Source organism: Numenius arquata, chromosome 14, assembly GCF_964106895.1.
Source record: "Numenius arquata chromosome 14, bNumArq3.hap1.1, whole genome shotgun sequence".
Classification (NCBI taxonomy): domain Eukaryota; kingdom Metazoa; phylum Chordata; class Aves; order Charadriiformes; family Scolopacidae; genus Numenius; species Numenius arquata.
In genome coordinates, this window is record NC_133589.1 from 18215822 (window position 1) to 18241914 (window position 26093).

At 53.9% G+C, this 26093-nt stretch overlaps 1 protein-coding gene across 1 annotated transcript in view; it reads left to right on the forward strand.

The window, feature by feature from the left end:
* LOC141471832 (ankyrin repeat and fibronectin type-III domain-containing protein 1-like) overlaps window positions 1-26093 on the forward strand; it is a 204033-nt gene that overhangs the window by 112564 nt on the left and 65376 nt on the right. The window contains exon 4 of the mRNA XM_074158551.1: window positions 15540-15580. Coding sequence (XP_074014652.1) covers window positions 15540-15580 — 41 coding nt within the window. The remainder of the gene's footprint in view (window positions 1-15539; window positions 15581-26093) is intronic.

A 26093-nucleotide genomic window follows, 5' to 3' on the forward strand; every position in this document is an offset into this window, starting at 1 on the left:
GCCCATGGTGCCGGTGAGGCCCGTGGTGCCGGCGGCCAGAGGGGAGGGTCGGACGTGGTGCTGCTGGTACCCGTCACGATGTCAGCATAGGAGCAGAAGTGGTTTCTTCAAGAGCAGTTATTTTTTAATTTTTTAAATTATTTTTTATCAGACTGGTAGAACTGGAGGAAATAAGCAATTTCTTCTTCAGGCTTCTGCTTCAGGTGGGTGGCAAAGGGGGGCTCTGTGTGGGTTGATCTGGTAAAAGCTGAGCTCTTGCCCATCTCCTGGCCCCATGCCGTTGGCAGGGGATGCCCATGGCGGGAGGCAAGTGGAGATGCTGGGGTGCTCCTCAACTCTCCGTGTGCCTGTTGCTTCCGAACTGGAGCTTGGAAAGATCCCTGCTGAACTTCATACGTTGTTTGTTTGGGTCAGGCGAGGAACCGGCTCGTGGTGCAGTTTCAAAGGCGACGATGACGCGTTGGTCGGGGCTTGGGAGTGGGCGGACAGACGCGGGGTCGCATCCTCCTTCCCGTCTGCTGCGGCACCAGTGACGGCTGTGAGGAGCTCACAGCACCCGGGGCGCTGGTGGTGCGGCTGCAGAAATCTGTGAAAAGGCAGGGTTTTACCCACCTCGGCTCCAACGCAGGGTGAGGGGGAGCTCAGGCCGCCTGTGAGGGGGGACACCGGTACCCACATGGCTGGGTGCTGCGCACCGGCGCCCGCATCCCTCCCACGCTGGCATCCCCAGGTGCTTCGGGCCAAGAGGAGCCTGCCAGGCTCCAGACCCCACATCCCCATGGAGCTGCCCCTGAACCATCCCCGCTCTGCTGCCGCTCAGGACAGCCCAAGCAAGACGGGCTGGGGAGCCCATCAGAAGCAAAGTTAATTTAAAAAACCCTGATGAAGAGCTGTTTTTCTTGTGCCGGCCAAGAAACGTGACACTGAACAAATAGTAGAAAATAAAACAAAAAATAAAACTCACATTGGATTGAGAAACAGCCTTTTAATTTGCAGAATCTATGAAGTCTGCGTGCAGAAATCTTAATTTCAGATCCGGTCTTTCAGTGCAAATGTCACTTTAAATAGATATTCCTGTGCGCACGTTCTGGTGCCTTTTGCCATGTCGTTAATGAATTGCTCATTCTGTGAGTACATTCTTGTCTCATTTTGTATCCCCATACATTAAATTGATAGTTCGGGGGATTATTGCTCGTTCCAAGATTACATGGGTGGAGTCCCCTTTATATGGCCATGCTGGTATGTAGTGAATTTGAATTGGCGCAGCAGAAAACTTGAAAATTTGGAACAGATAACTGTCTCCTATCTTTATATGGGAACATCAGAGTTTCTAGCTTTATTCTGGGGTTCTTGCCATTCCAAATATAATTTATTCTTTTATATAACTGTTTTCATATGATACACTCTGAAGAGTGGATAATGGTTTGGGGAAGAATATAATCTTCTTTTTTTTTCCCCTCCAAGGCTGTCTTCCCAATTAATGAGATTGAGAACACGTTCCAAAAATCTATTTTTCCCCTCTGGGCTTTTTCTAATGTACTCAATTTATTCTTTAGTGTGTCTTGCACTTCCTTTATGGAGTCTGATGCCTAAATATCTAGTGGTGGTTGGCTGGCTGGAGCCGGTGTAAATCCTTAGCGTGCTGATCCGGGCTCTCGGTGAGCTCGGGCAGCCAGGGCAGGTCTGGCTGTCCCGCTCCCTTTGTGCCCAGGCAGGTGGGCTCGGGGACATGGCAAGGCCCCTCTGGCCACCCCCTGTGCTGACCTGACCCTTGCTGCCCTGGTTTTGGTTTTGCCAGCTGGGGTTGGCTTTACGGGGGAAGATGCTTTGCTTTTAGGGGAATGGAGGGGTGTTCTCGACCCCCTTCTCCGTTTTACCGTCCTGTCTGGAGGAGACGCGGGTGCCCTGGAGGGAACCGGTGCCTCCTTCCCTCAGCCCCAGGGTGACAAGGAGAGGATATTCCTAGAGAAACGTGCGAAGCTCAAGGGGCTTTTTCTACTTAAAGCCTCACCTGTAACATACATAGATAATGTTTTTGTGTGTTTTTCTCTGTTTAAACATTTTTAGGGGTATATCCGTTTCTTACAAACCCATCCAAGTGAGCAGCCCCAGGCGTTCTGCCCTGCTCTGCCCTCTGTGGTGGTTGGCATTGCTTTCTGGAGATGCTCGTTTTCCAGTTTTCCCGGTGCCGGTGGATGCAAATTCAGCCTAAAACCCCTGACTGTGCTGAGCCATCCCAGTGTGGGATTCAGTGTCCCGGGGCTGTTCTCCTGCAGGCTCTCCCAGGGCACTTTGTGCTCCCATTTCCTTCCCCCGGCACTCCTGAGCCCATTTTTGTGCCCTGGGGCAGTGCCGGGTGAGAGGGGCCACCTGGCAGAGCTGCCGGGCACCACAGGGCTGCAGGGAGGAGGATGAGGCTGAAGAGCGGGGCTGGTGTCTCTGGGATCCATAGAGGGACAAGGGCTGCGTGGTGGCAAGGTCCAGAGGAGCATGGACATTAGCATCTGCTCCTGAAAGCCTATAGCATATTAATTTTGGAGAGTCTTATAGCTCCAAAATGGTTTGGCTGATATGCTTCAAACCCTGTTTTTAGAAGAATTGCTTTTGGTTTGAGACTAAACATGAAGTTTTGGGCCTGGAGGAGTTATCTTGAGTTGGTGATGATGGGAAAGGGGTGCTCAGCAGGGACCTGCAAGTGTTATCCTGGGCACTGAAGTCATATCCGTTCTCTGTAAGCATGGGTTTTGCTCCATGAAGTTTCTGTATAGGTATCACCTCCTCACTCAGTGTCTCCGCTCCTCCTGAGTAACATCTTTGCATCCCGTGCACACCTCATGGAGTTCATCCAGGCCAAGTGCGGCGTCCTGCACCTGGGTCGGGGCAACCCCAAGCACAAATCCAGGCTGGGCCAAGAATGGCTGGAGAGCAGCCCTGAGGAGAAGGGCTTGGGGGTGTTGGAGGATGAGAAGCTCAACACACCCCAGTAATGTGCGCTGTCAGCCCAGAAACCCCCCGCACCCTGGGCTGCATCCCCAGCAGCGTGGCCAGCAGGGTGAGGGGGGGGATTCTGCCCCTCTGCTCCGCTCTGGGGAGACACCCCCCCAGTGCTGCCTCCAGCTCTGGGGCCACCAACAGCAGAAGGACATGGAGCAGTTGGAGCGGGGCCAGAGGAGGCCACGGAGATGCTGGGAGGGCTGGAGCCCCTCTGCTGTGAGGACAGGCTGAGAGAGTTGGGGGGTTTCAGCCTGGAGAAGAGAAGGCTCCGGGGAGACCTTGGAGCCCCTTCCAGTCCCTCAAGGGGCTCCAGGAAAGCTGGGGAGGGACTCTTGATGAGGGAGGGGAGCCCTAGGAGGAGAGGGAAGGGTTTGACACTGAAAGAGGGGAGATGGAGATGAGATGTGGGGAAGAACTTCTTTGGTGTGAGGGTGGTGAGAGCCTGGCCCAGGTTGCCCAGAGAAGCTGTGGCTGCCCCGTCCCTGGAGGGGTTCAAGGCCAGGTTGGAGGGGGCTTGGAGCAACCTGGTGTGGTGGGAGGTGTCCCTGCCCAGGGCAGGGGGTGGCACTGGATGGTCTTTAAGGTCCCTTCCAACCCAAACCATTCTGTGATTCTATGATCTGCTCCCTCTCCTGACCAAAACCAAAGAGCACATTGTAGCCTTCTGTGCCCACCCAAAGCCATCAGCTCCCTGGGGACAAGGGGGGCAAGAGTGTGTTTCCTGCTGTGACAGGCCTGCTGCTGGCCACCAAAGAGGAGGAGGATGATGATGAAGAGGCTAACTGTGAGAAGCATCATTATTGTGCAGTGGGCATGTTGTTCTGCGAGTGTCTCCACTCTCCCTCTGAGGTCTCAGTGAAGTTCAGAGCATATCACGGTCGCGTTTGCATCATTGGGTGGTTGATGGGTGCGGAGCCGTCTGCCGGCAGCCAGGTTCCCAGGAGCGTGGGTTTGTATGTACGGAGCTTGACTCAGATGTTTGTAACCTCGGGGAGCCACTTTCTGGGCCAAAAGAATGAGAGACCTGCTCTCCGATGGCGTTTCGAGCTCTGGTTGGGTGCTGTCCCGTGCAAGGGCTGGGTGTTACTCGGTGCCTTGCTGACAGCCTGGTTTCTGTTCCTGCAAGTCCTGCGTGCACGGGGGTCATTAATAGCTCATCAGTGGCTGGGTGACCGGACAGGTTGGCCACATCCCTGTTCTGATCAGATCCTCTTCCTGTTCTCGGTGTGTTACCCAAAGGAGTGGTTTGATGACAGAGGGCCCTTCCCGAGGCTGCTGCTCTGCGGTGGCCCTGGTCCTGCTCGCAGGGACAAAGGCATTGCTACCTGGACAGGGGCTGCGGTGCCCGCACTGTACCGCGGGGAAGAAAACCCCAGGCAGTTGGGGAGCACCCTGCTGTGGGGAAACCTCACACTGTGGTCCACTTGCATCTGGTGGCTTGTCCCTACAGAGGGGACGAGGCTGCTGGAGGAGAAGGGGATGTGCCCACGCATCTCAGTTTTTCAGGCTGAGTGGAGGGGTAACCCCCAGACCCAGTACTGGGGGAGCAGATGAAGGCAGAGGGAGAAGACAAGGGAGGTGCAGAGATCTATCCAAGGAGAGGTGGATTGGCTGGTTGGAGGGCAACTGGGCTTTGGATGGAACCGGCCACACTCAGCCTGCTCCATCAGTGGGGTGGTGGGTGGCGAGCCTGGTCCCTACCAAGGTGCTCCGGGGGAATCAGGACCCTTGGACACCACCTGAAGTTCAAAACACATTTGCCCAGAGAAGCTGTGGCTGCCCCATCCCTGGAGGGGTTCAAGGCCAGGTTGGAGGGGGCTTGGAGCAACCTGGTGTGGTGGGAGGTGTCCCTGCCCAGGGCAGGGGGTGGCACTGGATGGGCTTTAAGGTCCCTTCCAACCTGAATCATTCTATGATTCTGTGATTCTCTCCTGGAGACCCTCATCCTCGTGGTGCCCACCTTGTGGTGCCTCTGGATGCCTCAGGGGAAGGGTCTTTCCCAGCCAGAGCTGCAGCCCTGGCTCCCTGGGAGCATCCTGGGAGGCTGCAGCTGACTGAGCGGAGCATGCGACGGGGCGGGCACCCGCTCGTTAGCTCCGCACACTATAATTAGCTGGGTTGGCGGGCAGAGCTGCTGTCAGGCTGCCTGACACCCAGCCAGGCTGCGGGGCTTGTGATGCAGCATGCAAAGTACATGCTGGAGGACAGGGTGTAATTAACTGCAGGCCCTCGGAGCTGAGAACTAACTACTCGGCTTCCAGCCTTTTTTTTTTTTCTGTTTTTTTTTTCTCTCGGTGATGAAATATATAACTTCACCTATAAACCAGTATAAACATGTATGAGCTGGTATGCCTAGAGATTTTAAAAAAAAAAAGTGTTTGAAAATACCAGGCAGTGCAGGAATGTTAAGATCAATATTACGATCAGGCAGCTGACACCGCCTTAAATGAGGCAAAATTAAAAACCCCAGAGGTTCTAGCCACATGGCGGGCTCCACCGTGCTGCACCCCCCGCGCGTGCTGTGCTCAGGGCTTTAACACTATAAATAGCAGCATTTTCAGCTACACATCTCGGCCCTAATTCTGCAAACGCTTAAGCCCGAGCACAGCTCCTTCCTGGCGTGCTTGAAGTTGCAGTAATAGTTTGCAGGCAGCGATCACAGAAGAGAAGAGCGAAGGTGGAAGGCACCCTGGGTACCCACCTGGATGTCTGCTGCTCCTCCCTCCCACCTCCTGCCCCCTCACCCACCTAATTAAGGGTCTGACTAATGAAAACACGGAGAGAAGGTGCCCCTGCCTGCGTGTGCATGTCACCCTGCCTGTTGCTGTCGAGCTGGTGGAGTTCACAAGCTCCGGTGGTATTGCCAGCAATTTGACAAGTTCTTTCATCCGAGAAGCTGGGATGAGCAGCAAGTGCACGGCTCGGGCTGTGCCAGCCCCCAGCACGGCTCGGGGGGGTCCTTCCAGAAAGAGAAATTTTTTAATGAAGAGGCTGTGCGTGCATGCGTGTGTATATATGCATAAATTAATTTTTACAGGCATGTAGCAGTACAATAGAAGTTGAGAAAACAAAGTTTCCTGGATGAGCTCTGAGCAAAGAAAATTACTTTGAATGCAAAGAAATGCTCTGAAGTCCGGGTCTGCCTGAGGGTGGTGTGAGCTGTGAGGGGGTAGGGGTGAGCAGCCCCCGCAGTGCTGGGAGCATGGCCCCGGGAAGAGGCTTGGCTGGGGCCGGCAAGGGTGGGGGGAGGCTGTGGGGGGGACACTGCCGGGGGTGGGAAGGCGCAGGAAGGCATGGGTGCAGGGGAAGGAAAGATGAGTGCGAATGGACTTGTTTACTGGGGGGTGGTGGCAGATGCTCGTTAGCAGACTTGCTTTTTCTCTGTCCTCGTTACCCTGGCTGCTGAGGAAGACAAAGTCGGTTGCGAGGGTTTGTGCTGCAGCCAGCCCCGTTGTGTGTTTTAATTTCCAAGTGGAAGGAGACGGAGGGAGGAGGGGGGTCCCCAGGTGCTGCTGGGGCTGGTGGGCACCAGGGCTGAGCTGCCATTGCTTGTGGCACTGGGGCTTGGCTCCGTTCTTCCTTGGTCCGACATGCAGGTCTCTGCTCCTCTGTGCAATGCACCTGCAAGGGTGTGTGCTGAGGAGGAGGAGGAAGAGAAAGCAGAACATAATGGTGTTGGGGAGTTTGGCACTGCTGTGGCTTGGCCTGGCCCTCATGAGTACAACCTGTCGGCAGGGCCAGGGTGAGCTGCTGAGAAGTGCTCTGGAGTGAGGGGCCGGTATCGGGGCTGCTGTCCAGGAGAACCCATCTCATCGCTTTCCTGGGGTCAGACGTAAGCTGGCTGAAGATGCAGCCCATTTTGCAAAGAACCGGGTTTAGGTTTGTATTTCAGTCCCTGGGAAAACACCAAGGTCTTCCCTCCTGGGTCCTGGACATGGGGGTGGATGAGCAACCAGAGAAGAGCGTTCAGCCTCTGGTGAGATGAGCTGGTGGAGCGTTGGGTGTCCACCTGCTCAGAGGGCGATGTCCTGGCATGGTGAGGTGGTGGGTTCAGGCTGGTGTCTTGGGCAATGCTGTGATGTCAGGATGGACCAGAGAAACACGGGACCTCTTCCTGGTGGGTCCATGGTACCTCTGGTGGGGAGAGCTGCTGGGAGGACACCATGAGCTCCTCTAGCTCCCAGGTGTGGGCTGAGCAGCTCTGCTGGAGGAAGGTGGGGTGGCTGCAGGGCTTCATTTCTGTTCCCTGGATTACCTGGGAGTACCTTGCATGCATAGCCGTGCATTTCCCTTCTCCTTCCTCCCCAGATGGTCCAAAAGCACTTTTCTCTAGTTTTCGGCATGTTTTTCACCTTCCACCAGATTCAAAGCCCAGCTTGGATGCGCCCCGTGTGCGTGCACGGGGTCAGTGCTGTTTGCAGGCGAGTGCGATAGCTGGGTTAGACTCCCGCTCCAGAGCGGGGCTGGGATGAGCTAGCTGCTGAAGAATGAACATTCGAGCCATTGGCATCCTCCCCTGGCCGGGTCGGGTCTGCGGGGAATCGCCCGCCCCCTCCTCGGAGCCTTTGTAGTTGAGGCAGGAGGAGGCAGGATCAGGACGGGGCTGGCGCGCAGGAATGCTGGCAGCTCACGCGTCCCCCCATGGCCCACCAGTGCTTCCCCTCTGCCGAAATGCCGTCCTCCAAGAGAGCGCGGCCCTTTTCTGATTCCCCACGGCATATGTCCTCCCTCCTTCACTCCCTCCATCCCTCGTGCCAGCCCCTTCCATCTCCATCTGGGCAGGGGGTGCTGCTGCCCCAGCCTTTCCCTTCCCCTGCCACCAGATTTTGTTCTGCCACATGTCCTACCCTTTCTTAATCACTTCAGTTCTCTATTCCTTAATCACCCCTGACCTCAGCACGAAGGCAAGGATCTGCTCTCCAGCAGGGCTTGCCTTTGGAGGTCCCAAAGCTGTCACAGCTGGGTGGCCCGGAACTCCCCTGGGGCGTGAGCTGGTTTGCGGCAGCACTGCCACATGGAAGGCAGGAGCTCTCACCCTGATTCTCAGCTGAGCCAGCTGGTTCATCCAGCCTGAAATTCAGGTTTTAGGATTGAGGGTTCACCTGGCTTCAAATTCAGGTTTTGGGGAGAATTGGGGCTGTGTTAGCCTGGGGTGCTGGCAGTGCCGGGGCAGGGCTGTTTCAGGGGGTGCTGCCTGGGAGCAGGTCGCAATGGCAGGCAGGATGGGTGCCAGAGCCCACGGAGGGGAGGAGACAGGGCTCCCACAGCCCTTTGGGTTCTTGGCCAAGCCCCTGCCAGAGGCTGGTGGCCGAGGGAGAGGTGGCGCATGGTGCACCGAGCCCTGGCGTGCTCCAGGGGGATCGGCCCCTTCTCAGAGGGATGCTGCTAGCCGGGGCAGGGGGGGCGACATCTCCCTCCTCCTCCTTCCAAACAGCCCTCTCGCATCCCAGGCTCTGAATTTTCTTCCCTTTCCGACAGTCAGGCATCAACTCCCAATTACTCATAAATGCAGCACGTTGCAGATAATGCCAAGCTTGACAGAAAGTTGCGCCCGAATGTACCAAGCGCCAGGATCCAGGGACGAGAAGAGGGGGATGGGGGTGAAGCCTCTGTCCCCCCTCCCCATGCCTGGCCCTGGGGGCTGAGCTCCTGCTGCCCATGCCCACATCCCCCGGGACTCTGCCCAGCCCGGCGCGGGGGCCAGCGTGGGGATGCTGTGGCTGGTGGGGCCGGTGCAGAAGTCCCAGCTGCTGACCAGGCAGGGATGGCAGGTTTGCAGCCTGGACCACTCTCAGCCTTGGCCCACCAGTTTGTTTTGCAGAATCCTCTTCTAGCGTGGAAAAATAACTCATCCCTCGGTTTTTATCTCTTTTGTTTGTGTGGGCATTGATTACGCTGGGAGTTACTGAGCCGGATTTTATTGGAATGACTTAGAAAGCTGCCACCTGCAAGCAGCCGCTTGTCTCTGGGGATTATTCTGGTGTAGTTTCTAAATAATTGCATGAAGCTTCTTCAGCCTCACTAATAACTTCTTTCTCCCAGGGACACTGCCCAGAAAAAGATGAGCTGAGATTGCACTTGGCAACATTTAGGAGAGGAAAAAGTACAACAGGATTGATGTCTGCTGGCACGAATAAATAAATAATACAATAGCTCTGCCTTAGCCCCACCGTGAGCATCCTTCTTTCCAACCCCGTGTCTGTTATCTCCCCAGCTTGGCTGAAATTCGGAATTCAGAGCTGTCCTTTAAATTGGTCTCATCTTTTCTGGCTGTGGCGTGTTGTGCTAATTCTTATCAGGGACCAGCAAGGCTGGCTCTGGAGATGAGCTGTCCTAGGGAAGCCTGCCTGGTAGCTTATATGTGTTGTGTAACTTGGGCTTGTTAAATATATGATTTAAATAACTTGCAAAACAGTTTACTTAGTGCCTGAAATGTGAAATTAAGAGAATAATTTCATGCTGGCCCGAATTCTCATAGGTCTGCGAAGGCTTTGTGAAAATTGTGGGTTGTGTTTTAAATAAAGCGACAAGCCCATAACTGTCCTTGGCATTTTGTACCAAATCTGGTGTGTAAAAGCCACGTGTTTTGCAGTGCCAGGTCGTTGCGTGCCTGTCCCTGTGATGGCCCTGCCCTGGCGAGGAGGGTTGGGAAGGGCGGCACTGGGGACGCCACCGGGAAGGCGAGAGGAGCCGGGTGCCTGGGCTGTGGCTCCGGACACTGGTTTTGGTGCCACTGGGCAAGCTGTAGCCATGGCCCAGGTACAGCTGGGTGTTGCTCTACTAGTTTGGGAGGCTGCATTTTTATAACTTTGCAAAGGTGCTTGTTGAGGACCTGGGCATGGGCCCTTATGGCAATTCCTTTATGGCAAATGAAACTACTCTGGCCTCCCAGTTGGTCTTGTTTTAGTGTAAAAGCACTGGGAGAGTGGGGGTCCCGTTGCCTTCCCTTTTCTATTGTAGCATTCCTAAGGCGTTTCCTATGACGTTACACTTTCAACATTGACGTTGCGCTTTTCTGCAAGAGCAGAAGGGCTCTGAGCATCACATGGAGAGGTCCTTTAGTCAAACCCAGGGCAGTGCCAGCCTGGCTCAGGTGTTCTTGCACGGGGAGGGGCAGAGGGTAGCACTGGTAATGACCTTGAGACAGCACTTTCTTAATCGTATTGGCAGGCAATCCCCACTTCTTGGCAGGCTGCATCCTGGCTCCCAGGAGCTGTGGGCTTGGCGTCAGCATCCCCTTCTGCTGCTGCCTCTGCTCGGGTGGTTGTTTCCTCTGGGGAGGAAAGAGATTAAAGATGGTGCCTGGCCCCATTCACAAGGGCAGGGGCTCGGAAGGCACAAGCTGGGGGGTACGAGGTGCTGGGGACACCGCCAGGCTCTAAGGACATCACCTGGGACATCCCAATGTCCCACCTTCCTCCCCTGGCCCTGCTGGCAGTGGGAATGCCAGAGGGATGGAGGGTGTAGCCTGGCAGTGCTGGGGCAGTGGGGGCTGCTCCTGCCCCTCCGGATGCCCCCATGCTGCTGGTCCCTGTGGCCACTCACCTCCCTGTCTCGGGAGGAAAGGGTGGAGATGGGCGCAAGCCTCAGTTGAAGTCTTTGTTTTAAAAATACATGCCGATAAAAATGACTCTCTCCATTATTTCATTAAGGGATTTGAAATGTGCTTCCTAAACCCTGAGTCATCAATGAAGTGAGCAAGCGAGAAGCAGCGCAGCGGGTCCCGCTGGAGGGTGACTCACACTGCGGGGGGGGCTTGGGGCTTGCAAGGGACTCTTTGAACTGGGGGATGCTCCACTCCCTCCCTCCCAGGAAGGCCAGGATCTCCCCAGCATCCTGAGCAGCAGCAGGAGGTCTCTGGGAGCCTCTGGGCCTCCGCGATTCATTTTGGGAGCCGAGGCATCACACTGGAGACCCCCGCTATGCCTTGATGCACGTGAGCCACCCACAGATAATTCTCCTGGAAGCCCAGAGATCAACCAACAGCACTGCATGCATGCAGGCTGGCATTTGCTTTTTGTTGTATACCTGCGTGGATAAAAGCCTTCAGATTCCATATCAGTTCAGGAGGAATTGATCTTTCCCCCAAGAAGGCAGGGGAAAATGCCAGGTCACCCTTTGCTCATTTTTGGGATCTCTGCCTCTTTCAGTCCCCAGGCAAAGGCACAAAAAGAAAAAAGCCAGTCCCAGCTCCCTGTAAGGCCAGGAACCATCCTCTCTTTGCTGGTTTATCTGGTTGGCTTTGTAAAAGCCCTTAGAAATGCTGCTCCATCCCTCCCCCTGGAGCTGGTTCAAACTCTGTTCAAGCTTAGTGCCAGGATGTTTTTCCTGAGATCCAGGCTGCGTGTTGCCTGTACCCAGCTCTGCTTCTTTACATCCCATCCTTCCCTTGACCACTTCTCCATAATCTTCCCCTCCTGCAGATGCCAGCTGAGACTGCAGTACCTGGTGTGGTGGGACAGGGGTGGTGGCTGGTGGCACCATCACAGCCCACACTGCTGCCCCAGGGAAGATGCTTCAGCTGCTGCCCCTTCATGCTCCATGCTCGGTCCTGCCCTCAGCCTCCCATCACCAATTCCTTAAGTGCTTTCTAATTAATACCTTTAAGCCACCAGTAAAGGCCAGCTCCCCTGCTTTGGGGGATCTTCCAAGTGCTGCCCTGAACTTTCCAAGAGCTCCCAGCCAGTCACGTCAGGACGGTGTCGTGCCAGGACGGTGTCGTGCTCCTGCACTTGGCAAATGCCTCGGGCATTTGTCTTAAAATACAGCTACGTCTTATAGTGAAATACTGCACAAAGTCAGGTCAGCCCCAAGGTGCCCTGTCACCTCTTAGGGCATCACTGCCTTCTTGCCTCCCTCCTCCGGCTGATGGCTCTGGGCTGCTTTACGTGCAGTTTTCAAAGCGAAGTGTTGTTTGGTTTATCCTTTACCTGGTTTATTAACCTCCTCCATGGACAGTCCCTGTCAGTGGCTCCTGCTGTGACACCATGTGTGCCTGCGCTCACTTCTCCTTCCACTGTTTCATGAGAATCTTGCTCAGAGATGGTCAAAGACGTCCTTGCCTTGCATCTTGCTGCTGGCCCTGACTACCTTCTCCTGCCCAGGCATCACCTCTGCCAACCTCCAGCAAGCTCTCCTCCCTTCACCAGTGATTCTTGTGGCCAAGTGCTTTCCAGCCAGTCTCCGGGATCCCTCTGGATCCACGGCCACCTTGGTTTTGTGTGTGCTCAGGAGAAAGAAACAGTATGCATGGTGGGACTGAGCTATGTAACTTCATTGGCTTGCTGGGCATGGTCCCCTTCTCTGCTGGGGAGAGAGCAGAGGGGCAAAGGGCTGTGTAGGGGCAATATGGGGAAACAGAGGCATGAAGAGGGAAGAAAGGGATCAAGGCCAGACCTTGGGGTGGTGGTAGAGCCAGGAGCTGATCCACAGCTCCTGACCTTTCTCCAGGCTCGATTCCTTGGACGTGTTGCTATCATTCTGCTTTTCCTCCTCATTTGCTATTTTCTTATTAAGGTTTAAAATTAGCTATTTTGGCTAATCATTGCTGTGATCGCTCCCCATTTTATTGTTTTGTTTTTCCTCTCTGCAAAGTTAGTGCCTCATTGTTTTGTTCCAGATATCTAAAACCTTCTCAGTTTTCCATGACTTTTAAAAAATAGTTGCTTGATAAGCTCAAGGTAACCCCTTCTCTTAGCGTGCTCCTGTAGCTCATCCCACCAGCAGCTTGTGGACTGCACGGGCTTGTGATCCATGGACACACGGAGGGCCGGGATGTGCCCATGATGCTGCTCCCCTGTAGCCGTGGCACGGTGCTAGCACAGAGCACGCAGCTTCACTAGAGCATCTCCACCTCCCTTGTCTGTAAGAGCTGACCTTGCAAGGCATTCTTCTCTTGTTCCCCAGGTTTCCATGAGGTTTTCCCTCGTTAGGGCTTGATTTCAGAGACCTGCACCCCGACCCTAGCAAGAGCTGAGGGGAGGTTAACGCTCGTGGTACCCGTGACCGTGTGAAGGGGCTACTTCAGGTTTTACCATCTACTACACTGCAGATATGGGGGACAGTAATAGTCCCCCCAGCATTTTAGAAAGGTGGAAGAGTGTCAGTGTTGTTCCCTGCCATCAGTTATCAGAAAGGTCAGGTACTGTCTGGAGCTGGCTATGGAGTCACGATCCTCAGCTGGGAAGGGGTCTGACTGTGCGGGATGCAGATTTTCCATGTGTCATTTCAATGGTGTTGAGAAAGCTGTTTGCAAGTGGTTTCTCTTTAGATATCAACAGTTCTCCATGATCCCTGCTAGCACAGATATCAGATAGAACTGAATTTGTTGTGGCTCGTTACCCTTTGCAGTGGGTCTATAGTCTGGGAACTGATACCCTGGGGTTTAGGTGTCAAGTTTAAAGTAAGGAAATAACTCATGGCAATGCTGTTCCTGAGGGAGTGGAGATGTTCCCGGATGTGCTGTGGGCTTGGAGGATGGGTCCCATCACTCAGGGCATTCGCTCCGTGCAGTTACTGCTGTTCTCGTTTCTCTGCTGCTTCAGGAAGCACAGAGCAGTTGAGGAGATCACTCATTCCAATCCCTTGCTTGCAGGGTCACCTACACCGGGTTGTCTTGGACACCCAAGGCCATTCCGGGTTTTGAATGTCTCCAAGGCTAGAGACTCCACCACCTCTCTAGGCAGCCTGTGCAAGCATTTGGCCACCCCATCCTGGTGTCTGGCCATCAGTCCCATGGGACTTTGCCATAGATTCTGTTCTGTCAGAGGAGGGGAAGCAGTGAGGGCAGCTAAAGGGTGCTGCCATCACTGGCCGGTGGGGATCACTCAGAGCTTTTTCATGCCGACATGGCAATCTGCGTATGGGCAGATGAGATCTTCCTACCCCACAGGGCTGCTCCTTGTGCTGTCCCAGCTCTACCCAGGCTGGAGCTTAGGTGTGTGTCCGTGGGATGTGCAAGAGGGTGGCACACATCCAGACCCGTGTACCCCGTGCTGCGGGTTTGGTGGCAGCCTCCCGGTGCCAGTGTCTGGACCAACGCTTCCACACCGGGGAGAGGGTCAGCCACCACTGAACTGCGGCCCCCTCTCGCTGGCTTGGCCAGAGCTCCCGTTTGCAGGGATGCTTTGGTGACAGTGGATCCCTGCCTGTTTAAAATCCAGGGCCCTCCTCTCTCCACTGGCTTTTCAGTCCCAGGGTGGGTGGGAGCACCCGGTGGCTTTGGCCGGTGAGGGGGAGCACGGCGGAGGGCGCCAGGAGAGCTCCTGAGCCCCTGATTAGCATTCGGCCCGGCTGCTTTGGCGTTCCTGCTCGCCATTGCCTGGCAACCACGGAGCAAAACTACAACAGCAGCCCCGGAGCTGAGCGTGCTCCCCGCGAGCGTGCATGCACACCGGCACACGCCTGCTGCCCCTGGGGACAGGGACGGGGCAGGTGGTGTAGCCACCCCACACTGCTGCCCTCCAACCCCCATCCCCACGAAGCGCAAGGGTGAGGACTGTCCCCGAGAGGAGGAGGAGAGGGCTCCGGCGATGCAACAGCTTCGCTGACACCCAGGTTTGGTGGGTCTGTCTGTCTGTCTGTCTGCCCCGGTGCTGCTCGCCGTGAGCATCCCACTGTGTCCGGTGCAGCCTGTCCCTTGGTGGTGGGGACCCTTCTGTGCTCAGCCAGCACGTGGGGCTTCAGAGTGGGGCAGGGGGTCAGCCTCCACCGCAGGTGCCTCCAGGACAGGGCATCTGGGGGAGAACGTTGGGTGTAGTTGGGTGTATCTGGGTGTATAAGACCCCATTGGACATGGGGCATGGCACAGTGGTGCATGGATGCTTTCCATGTGTGTCACACACAAGCCCTGCCTTGCACCCGAAGCGGGGTCTGGGGGTTGCCCGTCATCCCCGGGCCCCCCATAGGGAGGCTCAGGCTGGCTGGGTCTCCCAGGGGACCCTGGCGCTCTGGCAGCCTGGGCTGGGACACTGCCAGGCTTTTACTGGATCGTGCTTGTCGGTGGAGTTGGCAGCACGTGGGAACCTGAGCGTGCATCGGGCTGGCTCTGCTTCAAGCTTGCATGTGCTTGGGGTCTGGTGTCGTTTTTGGCAGAAGAACTTTGTGGTCCTGACCCCAGGGAGTGGCTGTGGGCCTCGGGCTCAATCCCCTGCCCTATCAGAGGGTCTCTGCAGGCGGTGGTGGCTCGGTCCCTCTGCCAACCCTGCACTTTGTTCTCTTCCCAACTGGGAAGGCTCGAGAGGACACGAGTCCCCTCCTGACACGAGGTGCCATGCTTCTGCAAGTGATGGGAGAGACAGACGTGCCCAAATACATTGGATTCAGACCTAACACATCCCCACACCTCTGCCTCGACTCTTTTATCTTTACATCCCTGGCCACTGTGGGCTCTGCCTATTGTGGGTTTGGTGGCTGGAGCCAGCCCACACAGACCCACCAGGCAGCAAAAAGCATAGGCATGGCTTTTGATGCTCACCAGCATCTTCATCAATGGTACTTGCTTGGCAAAGGGTTAAAGAAATTAATCTGTCTTTTGTGTCTTGCAGAGCCTGGGGTCAGCAGACAAGAAGGACTTTTACCAGCCAAAGTAAGTGCCAGTAGCCGTGGTGAGTAATTGCATGGAAATTCCCGGTTGGTCCATATTCCCGAGCAGCTCTGTGGCTTGCTAAGATTAGACATGTCAACGTACAAGAATAGCTGCTGCAATTACACAAGTGAGCATAACAGTGGAAGGGCTGTCAATCATTTTGGCTTCAGGACATATGCAAATCGTTAAATCAGGTCAGGAGGAATCACGACAGCTTGGCTGAGCCTGAGGGACAGAGCCAGGACCTGGTGGCCGGGCAGTGGGGGATGCAGGGCTGACCTTTCCCACCTCGGCTTCCTCTGCTCTGGGTTTGCACGGCTGAGCTGCTCTGCGGAATTGAAGGGGTTCGTTCTGTGTCACAACAGGCTGATCTTGAAGCACGTCTTCCACAGCCTGCGCTTTGACATTGATGCCTGTCGTTTTCCACCCGTTGTGTTTTGTAAAGCACGGGATGAGGGGAAGGGAAGAGGCTTCTCTGGAGCTACCATATTCACGAACATGAACAAAGGATCTGCAGATCACCCCAGCAGCATAAGCGGTTGGCTACTGAGCACGTGCCCTTGGCCATGGCTCTGAGCTGGCTGCCACCATCCATAAGTGAGCGAGAGCACTTAGAGCTGCCAACCTCTGGGACCCCTATCAAAACGCAAGCAGAGCTTGCGCTTACAGGGCGGTTACGTGCACCGGCATTTGCAGAGCCTCTTGCACCTTCGAGACAAGAGGGTTGTCTCTCTGCTGGAATACCATCAGTATTTGGATAAGGGCAAATTATTAAAAGCCGTGCTGAGAGGTTTGGCTCTGGCCCTGACCACTGAGCAGCCACGCATTTTGCTGCTGAGCGGGTTGCACGTGGGACCTTGTGTTGCTCCTCCTCTGTCTGGGGAAGTGAACATCTTTATGTTAGCGCCTTTTTTCTTCTGAAAAAAGTGAGTTTGAAGTTGTGGAACAGTGCTCTGACCTGCAGCATTGTCAGAGGAGTGTGGTTTCGGAAGGTTCAGAAGGAATTGGGTTGAGGAAACGTCTCCTCCAAAACTCACTGTCCTTCCACACTTGCTCTTTCTTTGCTGCTTTCCAAAACGTTCCTGCAGAGCTGCTTCCCAGTGCTGCCCGAGCAGGCAGTGAGCACCAAGGCAGCATCCTTGGTCTGAGTTACTCTCAGCATCATGTCCGAGGCACCCCGGGCTGTGTCACACAGCACCTGACAGAGCTGCCAGCTCGCTCTCTGTGTGTCAGGTGCAAGCCTGCTCTTCAGTTACCTGCTGGCTCCTCTTCCTTTATCCCACCAAAGGTTTTTAAAACTCAGCAGTAGTCTCCTAGGTCCATGCTGAAAAGACTGGTTTCAGGGAGCTCCTCCGTCCACTCCCCCCAAGGCAGTGCTGGTCACCGGCTTCCCAACACCGCTGGCAGCTAAATACCTCTGAAAATACAGCCAGAGCCTTTCCCCAGGCTGTTTAATCCCGCATAGCTTTCTGGGAGGTCAGAGGGATATCCCAGGAGGATATGGAGTTATTGTGGACACAACGACAAGAACACACGTTTGGCAAAGGACTTACAACCGAGCTTTTGTGACCTCTACCAACAGTTGTCCAAGATTTCGTTGGTTCTTACTGAGCACTGCTGTGTGCTGATGTGCAGCCTGTGTTTTGACAAGCAGCTTAAAAGGGATTGAAGCATCTCTGGTGTCCTTGTTACAGCTGAAGCTTTTGTGGGGCTTGAAGTAAGTGATATGGAGGAAATATGTAAAGAGCTCATAGTCTTTGGTTTCCCTGCAGGGTGGTTTTGGCCGTAGGTAGCAATAATTATAGTGCTGCTTTTATAGCTCATCTCATCAGAGAAATGAGGGATGTTTCTCTGCCTGAAGTGCGAGAACATGGGCTTCCCGTCTCACTGAAGTTGAAGAGCAGTTGGGTCAGTGTGGTAGGTGCTGGTGCAGAAGGTCTCATAGATACGGGGTGTCTCATCGGTGCTCTCTGATTCTCCTGTGCCACGAGGCTACGGGACCTCCATGGTTTGGCCAAGCAGCTTGTGATATCAGCTGTGGCTAATGATAATATTATGACTTTGGTTAACGCCCACCCTATTGACATTCCCCAGTGGCTGTTTTGGGGTTGTAAGTGGTAGAGTTTGTGGCCGTAATGTTCCCTGGTACCGCTGTCTCCCTGCGATTTGGCTTTTTGATCACCGGCTGCTGCCAGCACCGTTGCTCTCGCTGCTGCAGCCCATCTGCAAGGCTGGGCCAGGCGCCCTCAGCCTCTGGCAGGGCTGGAGCTCGTCTTCCTCAGTAAAGAAAGATCCCTGGCGGCTGCCAGAGCTCTGGTGGACCTGCCGAGGGCTCGGGAGAGCTCAGCACTTCTGCAGCACCTCCACAGACGTGTTCCCCCAGCCCTGGGCAAGGCGGCAGCGAGCAGCCGGAGTGTGGGAAGCAGCTGGTTCCTGGAGCTGAGCTGAGCCATGGTGGGTCATGAACACATCTGTGCAGCAAGGCTGGTGATCTGAGAGAAGTCTAGCAGCGGATGGCTGGCCCTCCAGCTCCCATGAGCCAGAGCAAACTTGACTGTGCCTCTGCTTTTCATTTTCTGCGCTTCAGAGGCACAGCTCACCCTGCCAGCCAAACCCCTGCACTGCGGGAGCAGGGTCAGAGCATCCCTGCGCTCGGGTCAGTGAGTTTGGGCTCTCACAGGAAATGTAGGTTATAGAGGAAGAAAAAGGACACAGGCACTAGAAATCTGAGCAGTGGGTTTTATCACTGCTTGTCCTGGGAGTGAATCTTGCTCTGTTCCAGCCATATTCAGAAGCTTTCTCTGATCACGTGTCCTCCTATTCCCTGGCCATCAGGTACTCCTCCTTCTGTCACCCTGAGTGACTCCTTCCTTTGTTGCCTCTTCCCTTCAGAAATGGAAATGCTTGTCATTATGTTCCCTCACCCTGTAGTTAGCATTGGTCCATCTCAGCCAGCAGTAGGGTGTTTCCTCATTGCCCGAAATAGTCCAGTGCTCATCAAGGGTATGGAGAGGTGCCTGCCTTCACCCACCAGCCTTTGATGGCCTTTACATTCATCTCTTCCCCTCTGCCCAGTCCATCCAAGAGGTTGTAAAGTACAGATCTCCTGCTGGGTTGCCTCAGATGTAGTGTGGCCAGCACAGAGGAAAGCGCAGTGAAGGTGGACCTCTGCTGCGGGAAGTCAGAGGTACCTGGGATGGAGCCACAAGAGCTGAAATGATGTTGCTGCCTACTCTGGGGGAGACAGTTTTACTTCCAAGGGTTTCAGTGAAGGTGGTTACAGACGTACCTGCAGGAGTTGGCCCGTGTCAGGAGTTGTGACTCCCGGCTTTTTGTGTGTCTGGGAGGTAGCATTCCCTCTTTCCACATTAAATAGAAGGATGCTGCTTGGGTCAAGAAGGCTGAAGCGTTAATGTTTTAAAAAATTACATTACCTGAGACCTGTATGGGCTAGAGACAACCTTAGGAAGAATAGGCAAAGAGCTCCTGTAGCAGAAATTCCTGAGAGGAGCCTGGCATAGGGGAAATGGCCATGAGTCCAGCAGTGAGCCCACATCTGCATGGGTTTCCTCACCTACAGCAGCTGCTTCAGCCTTGTGCTGTGTCCCATTTCAACAGGTACAGATGCCTTCCTTGTGCTGAGTTTCCAAAGCAGGTTGGTCAGATGTCAGAATGCTATATCCTAACTTAATATTTCTCATCTGGTGCAGCTTGGGCATGTCCCTGCCCCATGGCAGCCCTGCCTGCAGCCCCGCTCTGGGGTCTGGCCAGCATCTGTAGGGACCAGGGAAGAAACACCCCATGGGCCAAGTCCAGCCCCTGAGCTGCTTGCTCCTGTGTCATCCCGATTTTGGAAGCTGCTAATGCAGCTGCAATGTTGTGGGTATTTCTGGGCCTCCAGAGGTTCTTCTACATTTCTGACAGAGGGCCCTTGACTGCTTTGTCAAGGCAGCCTCCTGAGCAAGGACCTGCTCGCTGAAGACCCAGGGACACCGTGCTCAGAGACAAGAATAGGCTCTCCTGGGACTGGTGTTTTTTACTTAATAACTCTCCTGGCAGGGCTGGTTGGAAGTGTCTTGACAGGAACCGAGAAAGGCTGGTGTGTTTGCTAATTCCCAGGGGCATTTATTTGCTTTTCAGTGTCAGGCACTGACTGGAACTCAGTTTCTTCGAACCCAGAAAGAAATTTTGGTAGTAATAATAACAATCATAAAACCCCTAGCAAATGTGGACTGAAATACCTGGGTTTAATTAGAGTGTCACTGATTTGTTGCGGGAGCTGCTTGCGCTCCCTCCCTGTGCTGTCTCCTCTGCGGAGAGCAGAGCTCATCTGTCAAGAGAGTCGTCACTCGGGAGTAGTTAATATTTGCCAGGCACTTTGAGGTGTCAGGAGAGACACTGCTGCAGTGACACAAAATGCTCTCCATTGATCCGCTTGTTCAGCCCCTTGGGGTGATGTGACCATGCTGAAGAGACCTGATGTCTCGGGGCCCACGTCTTGCTCTGGAAGAATCCCACAGCCCCGTAGCACCCAACTGGGTACTACATATAGGGCTACAGCTTGATATATCCTCACTAGATAAAGGGGGGGTGTGTAGAAAACAGGCGCCTCATGGCTCTGTCTCCGTTTTGGATGAAAGACCGTGCTTAAGCCTCAGACCTGTAAACACAGGAGCAACCTTTGAAACCACCTTACATAAAGCAGCAGCACATGTTTGTTTTGCCTTGCAGTCTTCATTACGCCAAGACGGCTCTGGAGCTTATTTGTTGTCACCCTGCTTTTAAGGGAGAACATTTCATCTCTTAGATGCGTGCAAGCACTTAGATGAAAGTGAGCGTTTCATTGCTGAATCATTATCTTGTAAAACCGTGGTGTTTTTAAGCATCTAGAAATCCGTATTTACATCTTGGAAGCATTAAGGGCCATCATAATAAGGTAGATGTGTTCCAAAGCTGGGTGTTCATTTCATTGCCTCCTTAACTCAGACATTATTGTTATAGTAATGATAATAATAACACCCATATATACTACATTTGACTTCTTTTGCGGTGGCTGGGAGTCATTCAGCTGGGATGATCTTCAAGTAGCTCAGGATCACCTGCAAAGTGCCAAGCAGTGGGAGGAGGGCACACCGAGAAAGTGGGGAGTAGGAGACAGTGCAGATGATGGGAGGGAAGCGGTGGGGTAGGAGAAGCAATGCTGAGTCTACCTTTCTCTACTGGAGCCGTGGGATACCCAATGCTACAAAAAACTGCCCCAAAACTACCTTCACAGGGTTGGAGAAGGCTTCTCCCAGCTTTGGCTGTAGGAAAGGATGAAATGCCATCACCAGTGTCTCTGGTGGCAGTGGGATGGCAGAGTGGGGGGTGGAAGGGAGGTGCTGCGGTCTGTGGGGTGGGTGCCCCTCAGACGGGTGCAGGTTGGCAGCTGAAAGGGAGCAGAGCCCTCCAGAAGAGACCACGAGCATGGGCTCAACCTTCCAACCCCAAATCCTGGCTCAGCCAGTTTGCAGGGGAGTCAGGGAGTTAACTCCTCCACACACGATGAAATTAAGTAAAGAAGATGAGGATGCTGGTCAGGGTACCCTAGCAGCGGGGGCTGGGCCATTGAAACTTTATAGCAAGCTTAAAAAAATATTTCCCCTGGGGTTTGGACAGTGGATTTAGAGCCTGGGTTCCAGGCAGGTGGAGGGGCTTTAAGCCTCTCTGAGTGCTGGGAAAGGAAGGGAAGCCTGAAAAGGTACTTTGGAGAAATGTGGTGGTTCAAGAAATGCCAGTGTGGGGATGGAGAGCAGAGCTGGGCCACAGAAGAAGGGGAGCGGAGGGTCGGCAGAAACGGGTAAGAGTGGTGGGAGGCAGCTGACGGCGTGGCAGAGGGTTGCCGTGGACGTTTGTAGCGGGTGCAGGACACCGGCTGGTGCTCCAGCCTTTGAACAGTTCTGCAGCTTTCCTTCTGGCCTTCAGAAGGTCTCCCCTGCCCTGTGGTGTGGCCCTTTCCCAGTAATGCCCAGAGCCCAGAAAGGCTTCAGGAGATGTGGCTGCTCTGGGGAGGGGGTTGTCCTGGGGGGCTGGTGCTGCTCCTTGCCCCGGTGCTGTCTGGGGGGAGGTGGGTGCTGCAGTCCCTCCAGCCCGGGCAGCTTCCCAAAAGGTGCAAGTCTATCACTTTGGGGCTTTGCAGTGGGGCAGGAGGAGAGTCTACAGCATCTTGGGAATGGTTTTGTCCTCCCAATAAAATTTTTCCAGCCCCTTTTAGCTCTGTGGCTGTGGAGGGAACAGGACGCAGCCTTGGCGAGAGCAGCGCTGGCAGAGATCGGTTGGAAGCTCACAGACCGAGGAGGCAGCAGTCCCGCTGAGTCACCCTGGGACCTCTGGGCTACCTGCCCAGGCTAGCTACCTGCTCTTTGCTTTTGAAGCTGGGAGGACTGGTGCCAGTGGGTGCCCAGTGATGCCCCGTGGTGAGGGCTGGCTGTCCTGCTGCTGCCCCCCTCCCCAGGCAGCCCGGGAGGGCAGCACCAGGTTACCTGCCCGATAGCTCCTGCCAAAGACCACCGGTTTTGTAAAGCGTGAATGAATACAATTTATTCATTTTCTTTTTTATGGCTTGTTGTGTGGAAGTGCTTACCCTGGGCCCCTATGGCTGGTGGGACTGGAGGACCATGGTGGGGTGCTCTACACCCAGATTTATGAGGATGGAGATGCCCTTTCCCCCCCCGTGCATGGATGGCACCAGGACCCTTCATACCCAGAGTTAAATATCTTGGCCTGAGGGAGATCGGGACAAGGAGCCACTTGGTTTCAGTGGTCCCTTGAGCCCAGGGGACAGGAGGAGGGGTTGTTGGGGCTAGTTGAACCCACACTGCCCTGCTCTGGGTGCCCAGGCCAGGGGACCACTGGGCTACCCCCTTGCAGCATGCTTGCTCTCTGGCTGCGAACGGTCCTCCCAGACCTGATGGTAGAACAAAGTTTTGATTTTTGTTGTTTCTGTGCAGCTTTTAATGTGTTAAATGAGGTTGCAATGTAGGCTCTTACTGTGCCGGTTGTCATAGAAACTTGAAGGGCTTTTTTCTCCTATCCCCCCAGCCCCTTTCTTTAAACCAAAGCTGGTTTGGGTTTTTTGCCCCACCTTGTAATTTCAGTTCCAGTCCAATTAAAAACCTGCCTGGCCCTGATTCCCCATCTCTAGCACTGTCACGTAAGAACTTGGTGTCTTTATGCTATTCTTTCTCTTGTCTCGACCAAAGGCTGCTTGTTTCCGTGAACCAAGCACTTTCCTGGTAGTGCTGGGTGGGCTTCTGTCTCCACGGAGCCCTACCAAGGTTGGGGCTGGTCCTCAGCCCATGTCCCTCTGCGGTGCCTCTAGCTGGGAGAAGATCCCCTCGCTCACCATGGGGTTCCTCTCCCTGCTGCTGCTTCTGAAACCAGGGAGATGAGGGGACATGGCTGCTTGGTGCCTGCTCACTGGAGGCCTCCAGTCCTTTGGTGGAGATATTGAAATGGCATCTGCTTGCCCCACTGGTGTGAACCCAGGGCTGCCTTCCCTTCTCACAGGATGGGAGGACAACACTGCCAGCTCAGAGCCAAGACCGGCACAGAAGCCACCTATGCACCAGCTGCAGCCCTTCCGCATTTGCTGTGCTCTGCATTAATCATGAAAAGGGAATCGAGCGTAGGAAGATGGGCATTTTTTAACAAATTAACCAAGGCTGCATTCTCCCCTAAGCAAGAGAGCAAAGCGTTTGCTGCAGTGAGTCAACACAGAGATGCTTTTGGCATGGGAGGTAACTCTCCCACCCACAGCAGCCATCACTCCCGCAGCCAGGTATGAGAAGGGAGAAGTGGGTCAAGGTGATTCCCGAGGTGTTTGGCCAGCACGCTCTGCTGGTGTTGCTCCAAGAGCTGTGAGAGGTCCTTTCCCACATGCTCTGCTCCTGACGGGGAGGCACAAGACCTGACGGGGGCTCCTCACAGCTTGCAGGACTTCTAGCTCTGCACATCCTCTTTGAGGAGCTAGCACCCATCTTTGCTGCTCAGTGCCTCACCAGCTCCAAGGCTGGTGCTATCTATCTCCTGAGTCGCCCATCTTCACTGTGGTGTGTGGCAGGGGCTGGCGTGGGAGCTCCAGTTGTCTGCTGGGATTCACTTCTGTGGGATTTAGGTATGAAAGGGACTATTAGATCACGCAATTTGGCCCCTCATGTGCTGTAGGGATATAAATGCTGCCCATGTGCTCCTCAGTGAGCTGAAGAGGTTGTGTTTGCCCTCTCAGAGGTACATAACCCTCTGAGCATCTCCAAGAGGTATCTGATCCTGACCCGAAACTCGTTGGAGCTTGTTGAGTTTCAGCTCCCGGTCCCTGGCTCTCTGTGTGTCTCGCTGGATGAGTGGTTGGCACCGCTCTGGTTTGGGGGGGCAGGGGTGGCAGAATCGTTGTCAATAAATTCAATACAGCTCCCATCTTTTGCAGCAGGATATTTTCTCCAGTCCTCGCATCAATTTTGTGACTCATCCCTCCAGCCTCTCTGCTTTTTAGTGTCCCCTTTTAAACGCGGGCATCTTAATTGCGGGCATGTTTCTGTGCTGGTCTCAGCAGCGCAATACTCTCCCCCCAGAACTGCATCAGCTCTTTTCATCCCAGCATCACATTAGAGCCTTGTGTTGGGTTGGTCACCCGTGGTGACCCTTGAGGCTTTCTGGAGGCTCTCTCTTGTCTGGGATACAGTCCCTGTTCATAAATATGGCCTGAAATCCCTCTCGGTAGGTGTGTCATTCTGCACTGGGCTGCATTAACATATACAGTGTTTGAATGGGCTCAACATTACCAAGCAACCCACATTTCACTCTCTCCTCATCAATATTTACTGTTACATCAATCTTCCTGTCATCTACTAATTTTTTTGAGCGAGGATTTTGTATTTTCTTCTCGATCATCGATGAAAATATCGACTGGCATGCTCCCCATGGAGCCTTGCTAACGATTCCCCATTGACGACTTCTGTTTGAGACCTGTCAGACGGCTCTTAATCTGTTTAACGTGCTTTATTGATACTGTATAGTACTGTCTTCTAAAATCAGAATGTCAAGAAGCACTTAGCGCTCCGCCTGCACAGCCGTAACAGAGACGCTGCCTTTTTCAGCTCAGCCTGTACTCGCTAGTGACATCGGGCTCATTTGACAAGATCTCTTTTCCACAAAGATACACCAACTGACTTTAATTATAACTTACATCCTTTAATTATTTCTTAATTTTATTCCAGATGAGGCCTGTCTTCTGGGTCAGGCTGACCATTTAGTAGTTAAGTTGGTCATCTTCACTGCTGGGTGTGGATGTTGCTGTGAAGGAGCCATTTACCATCTGGATGAGGCAGCCCAAACTTTGCTCAAAACAGGCAGCAGAGCCCAGAAAACTCTCCCCGGCGCTGGGTACACGTTATCTGTGCTGGCTCGTTAGTGCTGTTTGGTCACCTTAGATGTAGGTGAAGATACCGATGGTTTGGGAAAGCTTCATCTCTCCTAGGAAGTACTTTATTCTCCTTGTTTGCCCAAACACAGAGTAAGTCTCTGTTGACTATGTTTGCTTTTTCTGCATCATTATGAGCGCTGCTACAGCCTCTGCTTAAACATGGTCCTATTGCTGCTTACAAAGGGACCCATTGCTAGGGTTTGTTTGGCTCCCACCAGTAGATTTTGCCCGTCCAGCCATGTATTTTCCCCTTCTTTACTTTCCGTTATCAGTTTTCTACACGTAATTTTTCATTTGTATTGATCACCCTTCATTATATATCCCATTTCCACTCTGGGCCTTCAATTAGCAAAAGGAATTTTTAAGCGTGTTGCTCATTTTCCTAACTATGAAATGAGGACTTTACAGACATTCGGTGAACTCCCATTAAAGATCTCCTCTTTTTTCACTCTACTTTTTCAAAGTCTTTCTTGACAGTCAGGTTTATCCTGTCTCCCAGGATGTGAAAATAGCCATTTTGCAGTACTGAGGGTGCGCAGTGCTGCCTGCTCCCCTCTTCTCGTTGGTCCATGGGGATTGCTGCCAGCCTGGGCTGCTTCTCCGGGCATCCAGCATCTGCTCAGCTTTGTTTTTTGCTTTTGTCGCCTGCTGTGCATTAACCCCTGCGTTGTAAAGTTACCAACTGTAGTGTTCAGAAATGCATGTGGTATTTTACTGCTGGCTGTGAGTCTTCTAGCATGCGACTTCCAAACCCAAATCCTTCAAAATTCAGTATTTTTTCTTTCTATCCACTGAGAACATATATTTAAGGTTCGTAGAATCACAGAATGGTTTGGGTTGGAAGGGACCCTAAAGCCCTGGGGACACCTCCCACCAGACCAGGTTGCTCCAAGCCCCGTCCAACCTGGCCTTGAACCCCTCCAGGGATGGGGCAGCCACAGCTTCTCTGGGCAACCTGGGCCAGGCTCTCACCACCCTCACAGCAAAGAAGTTCTTCCCCACATCTCACCTCCATCTCCCCTCTGTCAGTGTCAAACCCTTCCCCCTCCTCCT